This window comes from Sapajus apella, unplaced genomic scaffold (assembly GCF_009761245.1).
Source record: "Sapajus apella isolate SASKATOON/1434 unplaced genomic scaffold, GSC_monkey_1.0 scaffold20, whole genome shotgun sequence".
Classification (NCBI taxonomy): Eukaryota; Metazoa; Chordata; class Mammalia; order Primates; family Cebidae; genus Sapajus; species Sapajus apella.
In genome coordinates this window covers 10,622,849-10,631,912 of record NW_022436960.1, presented here as the reverse complement: position 1 = coordinate 10,631,912, position 9,064 = coordinate 10,622,849, and the positions used below count along the sequence as shown (strand labels likewise).

Here is a 9,064-nt window from a genome sequence, read left to right as displayed (position 1 = left end):
AGGCTGAGGTAGGCGGGCAAATCACCTGAGGTCAAGAGTTCAAGCCCAGCCTGGCCAACATGGCAAAACCCCGTCTCTACTAAAAATACAAAAATTAGCAGTGCATGGTGGTGCATGCCTGTAATCCCAGCTCCTCAGGAGGCTGAGGCAGTAAAATCATTAAAGACCAGGAGATGAAGCTTGCAGTGAGCTGAGATTGCACCACTATACTCCAACCTGGGTGACAGAGTAAGACTCTGTCTCAAAAAAAAAAAGAACAAATGGAAGCCAGGTGTGATGGCGTTTGTCTGTAACCCTAACTACTAGAAAGGCTGAGGCAGGAGGATCCCTTGAGCCCAGGAGTTCGAGGTTGAAGTGAGCTGTGATGGTGCCATTGCAACCTACGCCTGGGCGACAGAATGAGATCCTCTTTAATAATCACAGAAGAAAAGAGAGAAGAGAGAAAAAGAAAGGCAAGGAAGGAAGAAAGGGATGGAGGGAAGGAGGGGGGAGCAAGGGGAAAGAAAGAAAGAGAGAGAGAGAAAGAAAAAGAAAGGAAGGAAGGAGGAAGGAGGGAGGGAGGAAGGAGGGAAGGAAAGAAAGGAAAGAGAGAGGGAGAAGAGAAGGAAAGGAAGGAAGGGGCTGGGTGTGGTGGTTCATGCCTGTGACCCCAGCACTTTGGGAGGCCGAGGTAGGCAGATCACCTGAAGTCAGGAGCTCAAGACCACCCTGGCCAACATGGTGAAAACCCATCTCTACTAAAAATACAAAAATAAGCCGGATGTGGTGGCACACATCTGTTATCACAGCTACTCAGGGAGGCTAAGGCAGGAGAATCGCTTGAACCCAGGAGGCAGAGGCTGTGTGCCAAGATATGCCACTGCACTCTAGCCTGGGCAACAGAGGAAGACCCTGTCTCAAAAAAAAAAAAAAAAAAAAAGGAAGGAAGGAGGGAAGGAAAGAGGGAGGGAGGGAGGGAAGGAGGAAAGGAGGAAGGGAGGAGGGAGGAAGGGAGGGATCCAAAATACCAAAAACATCCATGGAGGAAAAGGTAATTTGGGCTTTAATAAAATTAAAAACTTCTGATCTTTTGGGCTTTATTAAAATTTAAAACTTCTGATCTAAAAAAGATACAGTTAAGGAAACCAAGGGACAAGTCACAAATTGAAAGAACATATTTGCAAAACACATATCTGATAAAGGACTTGCATCCAAAGAATACAAAGAACCCTTAAACCTCAATGGTAAGAAAGCAAACAACCCAACTAAAAAATGGGCAAATTAATCTGGAATTAGGCACCAGGAAAAAAATTGACAAAAGATCATCAAAGGAAAAGCACAGAGGGCAGATAAGTATACGAAAAGATATCAATGTGACTTGTCACTAAGGAATTGCATATTAAAATGAGCTATTACTACACACCCATTAGAATGGCCAAAATCCAAAAACCTGACACGTGCTAGTGAGGAGCGGGCATGAGGAACGCTCATCCTTTGCTGCTGAGAATGCAGAGCAGTGTATCTGTTTTGGAAGGCACTTTGGTGATTTCTCACAGCACTCAACAGTCTACCCATACGATCCAGACAACTAAACTGAAAACCTAAGTCCACACAATGGTTGATTGAAACACGAGATTTTTAGGGCAGTGAAACTGTGACAATATAATGGATATTTGACATTATGCATTTGCCAAAATAGATAGAACTTTATAGTTCAAAGAGTGAATCTTGATGTATGTAGATTTTCAAAATATCACTTAGGAAGTTAGGGGATCCCGAGATGGAACGCAGACTACAACAAAATCATCTAACTACATTATAAATGTATGAGACATCCCCACTGAAGGGAATGGGGAAAAGAAATTGCCCAAGTAATTTTGGGAATGAGGCTGTGAGGGTAAAGGCAAACAGAACTGCGTATAAGCAATGTATTCTAATTGATAAAGTTGTTCCCCAGTGGGGAACGGTTCTGATGTTGCCTCGCATGTATGCTTGAATCAAACAGTTAAACAGATGGTGGATGGTTGGTGTCACATTTATCTCTGATGGAGTGGGAGTTTACAGATACGAAAGAGCAGGAGGCTAGAATGATCCATGAAGTAATGAATTAGAGTTGGAGACAGTATGAACTCACGTATGGTTACAAATAGAAATATTTATACGTATGTGTCTGTATACACATGAGTTAGCAAACACATAAGTATCTCCTTGCTCTGTCAGCTGAGAGGGCCTAGAAGCAACAATAACCCAGGACCAACAAAGACATCTAGTACCTAGGTCTTGGTTTATAACACAAATGTTTCAATAAAAGGAACTAGGGCTCCTTGGAGAAACGGCTGATGCTATGACTGGGCAGGAAATCTATGATAAGCCTGAAGCATCCTGTAGTGCAGACAGTTAAGCAAGTCCTCAAACAAGAACAAGAATAGCTGTCTTGAAGGGGGGTGCAGGGGAAATCTCAAATAGATACAGCAGCCAATTGAAAGAGCTCCCACTAGCCAAAGATGGAATAATTTGAGCACTCAAGTATGAGATTACAACCCAAAGTGTAAAATATCCAAGAGTCCATACAGAACAGTGGCTTCATTTTGGACTTCCCAGCCTCCAGAATTGTGAAATGTAAAATTATATTGTTTACAGTTACCTGGCATAAAGGAATTTTGTTGTAACAGCCTGAGCAGACCAATAAAGAAATCGTTTTTATTTGTTTTTGAGACAGAGTCTGGCTCTGTCACCCAGGCTGGAGTGCAATGGCACAATCTCGGCTCACTGCAACATCTGCCTCCCAGGTTTAAGTGATTCTCATGCCTCAGCCTCCCAAGTAGCTGGGATCACAGATGTGCACCACCACACCCAGCTAATTTTTGTATTTTTAGTAGAGACAGAGTTTCCCCATGTTGGCCAGGCTGGTCTTGAACTCCTGACCTCAGGTGATCTACCCACCTCGGACTCCCAAAGTGCTGGGATTACAGGCATGAGCCAGCACACCCAGCCAGAAATCTTATAGAAATGCTTAATACAAAGGCTGGAGGGCCCATTTCTACTGGGGACCTATGAACCATATAAGGAGGGAAAAGGTCAAGGCATTGCGACTTAAGAAATCGTCATTTATTTGAGAAATGCAACATAGCTGCTTTCAACTTTTAGAACCATGAACATTCAAGTTTCCATATTTATTAAATAAGTACACTCATTCTACGGGGAGGGGGGCACAAAAACAGAGAAGCAGGGTGATTACGGTAGTTAACAGTTCTAGAAGATAGAGGAACACATTTTTTTACCACCTGTATCTTAAGGCCTTTTAAGATTCTCCCTTTAGGAAATGCAAATCAAAACCACAATGTGATACCACCTGACTCCTGTAAGAGTGGCCATAATAAAAAACTAAAATAATAATGGATGTTGGTGTGGATGTGCTGAAAAGGGAACCCTTCTACACTGCTGGTGGGAATGCAAACTAATACAACCACTATGGAGAACAGTGTGGAGACTGCTTAAAGAACTAAAAGTGATCTACCATTTGATCCAGCAATCCCACCCCTGAGTATCTACCAGGAGGGAAAAAAGTCATTATATGAAAAAGATATGGGCACATGCATGTTTATAGCACCACAACTTGCAATTGCAAACATATGGGGCCAGGCGCGATGGCTCATGCCTATAATCCCAGCACTTTCGGGGGCTGAGGCAGGTGGATTGCTTGAGACCAGGAGTTCAAGACCAGGCTGGCCAACATGGTGAAACTCCGTCTCTACTAAAAATATAAAAATTAGCTGGGAGTGGCGGTGCACACCTGTGATCCCAGCTACTTGGAAAGCTGAGGCAAGAGAATCGCTTGAACCTGGGAGGCAGATGTTGCAGTGAGCCGAGATTGTGCCATTGCACTCCAGCCTGGGTGACAGAATGAGACTGTATCTCAAACAGAAAAAGAAAAGTATGGAACTAGCCCAAATGCCCATCAATCAACAAGTAGATAAAGAAAATGTATATATACCATGGAATACTACTTCACCATTAAAAGGAACAAAATGATGGCATTCGTACCAACCAGGATGGAACTGGAGACCATTATTCTAAGTGAAGTAACTCAGGAATAGAAAACCAAACATCATATGTTCTCACTTACAAGTGGGAGCTAAGCTATGAGGATGCAAACGTGTAAGAATGATACACTGAGCCAGGTGTGGTGGCTCACGCCCATAATCCCAACACTTTGGGAGGCCGAGGCAGGCAGATTACCTGAGGTCAGGAGTTTGAGACCAGCCTGGCCAACATGGTGAAACCTTGTCTCTACTAAAAATACAAAATTAGCCAGGCGTTGTGGCACCTGCCTGTAATCCCAGCTACTCAGGAGGCTGAGGAATGAGAATTGCTTGAACCTGGGAGGCAGAGGTTGCGGTGAGCTGAGATAACACCACTGCGCTCCAGCCTGGGCAACGAGAGCAAAACTCCATCTAAAAAAAAAAAAAAGATACACTGGGCTTTGGGGACTCGAAGGAAAGGGTGGGAGTGGAGTGAGGGATAAAAGACTACACATTGATTGGGTAGAGTATACGCTGCTGTGGTCACCAACCACCACCTGTTCCCCAAAAACCTATTCAAATTAAAAATAAAATGCTGTGCATAATAAATACATAGAATTTTTGTCAATTTAAAAATGAAATAAAATTATCTTCAAAAAAAAATTCTCCCTTTAAAACTCTAGTTTTCAGTATTGCTCTCCAGTCGGCCCCCTGCTGAGCTCTGGCACAGCAAATTCAGTGTTTCTTGTACTTGTCACCTAAAACCTGACAGCTCCCCAGATGTGGAGGGCATTAAAAGTTCTTTATCCCAAAGTCATTTGAGCAGCCAAGGGAGGACCTCGCTGAGAAAAGATAATCTGTGCTGACAAGAAATGGGCCCATTAGAAACAAGAGTTTCACCCTTGAATTTGTCACAGACATAACCCTCTATGCCGGTATCTCAACTTCCAGGCCATAACTCCAAACACTAAGGAGTCAATCATTGCTAAACAAGATAGGTATGCCTAAAGACAGGTGGTCACAGTGTCAGCCTTTGTTAGTGTTATTTTTTCTTTGTTTTTCCCTATCTACCAAAACAGCCATCTAGCTAACATGGCTTTTTTAGAAACCGCTTTATACCACATAATTCCTCCACTCAAAGTGTACCATCACTCCTGTGATCCCAGCACTTTGGGAGGCCAAGGTGGGAGGCTCATTTGAGGCTAGGAGTTCAAGGCTTCGGTGAGCCATGATCACGCCAGTACACTCCAGCCTGGGCCACAGAATGAGACGCTGTCTCAAAAAACAAAAAAGTGTACAATACGATAATATTTAGTGCGGCCAGAGGTGCCTGACCATCATCACCATCAGGTTTTTTTTTGTTTGTTTTTGAGACGGAGTTTTGCTCTTGTTGCCCAGGCTGGAGTGCAATGGCGCAATCTTGGTTCATCACAACCTCTGCCTCCAGGGTTCAAGTGATTTTTCTGCCTCAGCCTCCTAAGTAGCTGGGATTTCAGGCATGCGCCACCATGCCTGTCTAATTTTGTATTTTTGGTAGAGACGGGGTTTCTCCGCGTTGGTCAGGCTGGTCACAAACTCCTGACCTCAGGTGATCTGCCTGCCTTGGCCTCCCAAAGTGTTGGGATTACAAGTATGAGCCACTGAGCCCAGCTTTTCTTGTTTTAGACGCTCTGTTGCCCAGCCTGGAGTGCAGTGGCACAATCTCAGCTCACTGCAAACTCCATCTCCCAGGTCCAAGCAATTTCTGGCTAATTTTTGTATTTTTAGTATAGATGGGGTTTCACCATGTTGGCCAGGCTGGTTTCGAACTCCTGACCTCAAGTGTTCTGCCTGCCTCGGCCCCCACAAAGTGCTGGGATTACAGGCGTGAGCCACCGTGCCCGGCCCCACCATCACTTTTATAACGTTTTCATCACCTCAAAAAGAAACCTCGTACCCATTAGCAGCTACTACTCATTTCCCTTCTCCCTCATTCCTAGAACTAAGGATTCCAGGGACTTTCTATTTCTAAGGATTTGCCTGTGGCTGGCTGCTTCTTTCAGGTGGCTTAATGTTCTGTCACGCCCATGCACTTCAGTCCTCTTTATTGCTACACAATACTCCACTGCATGGATATCCTAGTCCCCTATATCTATTCAGTTTTACTTTCTGAGGCTCCAGTTACCTGAGGTCAACTGCGACCTGAAAATGTTAAATATGTGTGTGCGTGTGGCCTCCAGATGTGCTGCGTATACCCCAGCTCCTGTAAGTAATAAAATCTTTATTTCTATCATGTATCTCTTCTAACCATGGAAGAGGTACTCTTCACCTTAAAGATCCTAAATAAAAACAACTATTTTTGAGACAAAGTCTCATTCTGTCACTCAGGCTGGAGTGCAATGGCGCGATCTCGGCTCCCTGCAACCTCCCTCTCCCGGGTTCAAGTGATTCTCCTGCCTCAGCCTCCCGAGTAGCGGGGGTTACAGGCGTGCCACCACATCTGGCTAATTTTTGTATGTTTAGTAGAGACAGGGTTTCACCATGTTGCCCAGGGTGGTCTCAAACTCCTGACCTCAGGTGATCCACCTGCCTCTGCGTCCCAAAGTGCTGGGATTACAGGTGTGAGCCACCGCACCCGACCAAAAACAACTTTTGATCAGTGGGGAAGAGACGGTGAGGAAGGCTGGAGGAAAGAAGTGTACTTTAAACCACACCTCGAGGGTCCGTGGCGATGGTAAAGGCATTCCAGGGCAGGAGGAACAGCAAGTAGCAAAGCACAGAGCCCTTTTCTCTGTGGATGCTGCAGAGCCCAAGGAATGCAGAGGAGTGGAAAACAGCAGGACGGTGGGAGGAGAGCCGTGGGCGATAAGGCTGGAAAAGACGATGATGACGGAGGACCCTGCTAGCAGGGACAGGAGCCTCAGCCACAAAGTCAGGGTCAGACGTGAATATTTGGCTTCTGTTATAAATCTTTATTTTTTAAGACTTGAACACTTGCAGAATTAAGTACAAAAGCAATCAAAAATCATAATTATTTTCTAAAAACAGTTTTCCATTTGGGGCTTGTGACCCTCTTCAATAAAATCATTCTGAAGATTTAGAGGTTTCAACTTCAGATTTCTCAGAACAAAGACTCCTTTTGAGAGGGGCTACAGAAGTCCCCATGAACTTCCTGCTCCTTAAAACTAATGCACAAAACAAAACAACCTCCTAGAAGGCAAATATGACCCTTCTCAATACACAGCTTTCTCCACCCAAATTTGTAGTTTTCAGAGAAGACTGGGGAGGTAGGTACTGGGGAGCAAGTCATCTTGTGAAGAAGGCCCTGAAGCGAGGGCCGGAGCAGCGGGGACTTCCCACTCCACCTCTCCAGCTCTGATCAGCACACATTTGGGGGAGCGCTCACACTTGGAAAAGCTTCCAGGAAGTGGCTCTTCAGGAGTGACCAAGGCACACGTGGTCCATGGACAATTTTATCCTGTGAGAGGCAGGAAGAAACTTGGTGAACTATGTTGACTCTGAAGAAATGCAAACACAAAGCCACACTTGGCAGGCAGGACAGACCCGCCCAGCAGCTGCCACTAAGAGCACGGCCTCTGGACACCCCTGACAAATGGCTCTAGAGGAAAGCTGCAGGGAGCTCCCGGCAGAAGTGAAACTGCCCAGTTGCAGAAGAGGATGGCAGCCCCTTCTGCTTTCAGAATGACACCGACTTTTCAAGTGCCATTGCTGCATTACCTGTGAAGCGGATACGGTTTCTCGCAAAGGTTGACCAGCACGTACAGATGTCTCAGCGCGTACTCGTACTGGAAGAAAACCACCAAGATGGAATCAAACATCCTCATCTCACCACACAATCCGCTTTTGCAATTACAGAGGGAAGGCATCCTGGCCAGTGGCTCTTGCCACTGGGTCGTGGATCCTTTCCCAACCTTTAGATAACTGGTGATATTTATGGACCATCCCCCAGGAAAGATCACACACGTCAGGGTTCACACGCAGTGCAGAGGCTGGTGGGGCTCCGTGCTCCCAATCTGAGGGCAGGACTCCTGACAGGGAACTCCTAATGGCTCTGCTCCCTGCCCTGGCCTGGGATCTCCCCTGGAAGTCTGCCTTTTTGTTCTGGGAACCTCATTCTGGGAGGCAAACGCCAGCGAGGGAGATGGATAGTGCTTGAAGGCCACAGTGGCTCACACCAGGGAATAGTGAAGCCGTGGGGATGTTTAACTTTAAAAAAAACTTCAGGGGAACCCAAGAACTCTATGAGAACAAAGGAAGAGATCCACTGTGCATGACTCCAAAGGTCAAAAGACCAAGACTGGGCTGGGCGCAGTGGCTCACGCTTGTAATCCCAGCACTTCGGAAGGCCAAGGCGGGTAGATCACCTGAGGTCAGAAGTTCGAGACCAGCCTGGCCAATATGGGAAACCCTGTCTCTACTAAAAATACAAAAATTAGCTGGGTGTGGTGGTGGGTGCCTGTAATCCCAGCTACTCGGGAGGCTGAGGCAGGAGAATTGCCTGAACCCGGGAGGCAGAGGTTGCAGTGAGCCAAGATTGCGCCATTGCACTCCGGCCTGGGTAACAAGAGCGAGCAAGGGCAACAAGAGGATTGCGGGCATGAGCCACCACGCCCAGCCCCAATACGACTTTATTCACAAAAACAGGTTATGGGGGAGAAACAGGCCTGTAGGCCAGTTTGCCAACCTTTCTCTAGGAGGATCAAAGCACCAAATGCTACTGACCTCTTCAGGTGCCTTCCAATTCTACATCTGCAGAAACTCAGTACCTTTCCTCCATGGGCCACATCTGACTTCAACTGTCTTGGGAAGAGGTCAGAACAGGCTCAGAGAGAGAAGATGTGTGTGGCTGGTGTGAGGGGTAGAGGTGAGGCCAGGGTTTGGCAGGGACAGCAGAAATGTGAAGAGAAGTAACTGTTCTTCACACTACAAGTGAGAACTGTCAACTATGGCTCTGGCAAACTCTCCCACCCACTGGGACAAGAGGAGTGATCTGGGGCCAAGATGTGAGGTCAGTGAATTTAGACAAGCTTCTTCCTCTCTGAAGTGAGCCCATGTTCCTCAGC

At 46.2% G+C, this 9,064-nt stretch overlaps 1 protein-coding gene across 1 annotated transcript in view; it reads right to left on the bottom strand.

Moving 5' to 3' along the window:
* Positions 1 to 6,931: 6,931 nt before the first annotated feature.
* The window catches only part of LGMN (legumain), a 39,715-nt gene continuing 37,582 nt past the window's right edge, over positions 6,932 to 9,064 (bottom strand). The window contains exons 13-14 of the mRNA XM_032287592.1: positions 7,719 to 7,786; positions 6,932 to 7,458 (exon numbers count right to left, since the gene is read on the bottom strand). Of these exons, the coding sequence (XP_032143483.1) occupies positions 7,416 to 7,458; positions 7,719 to 7,786 (111 nt within the window). The 3' untranslated portion in view covers positions 6,932 to 7,415. The remainder of the gene's footprint in view (positions 7,459 to 7,718; positions 7,787 to 9,064) is intronic.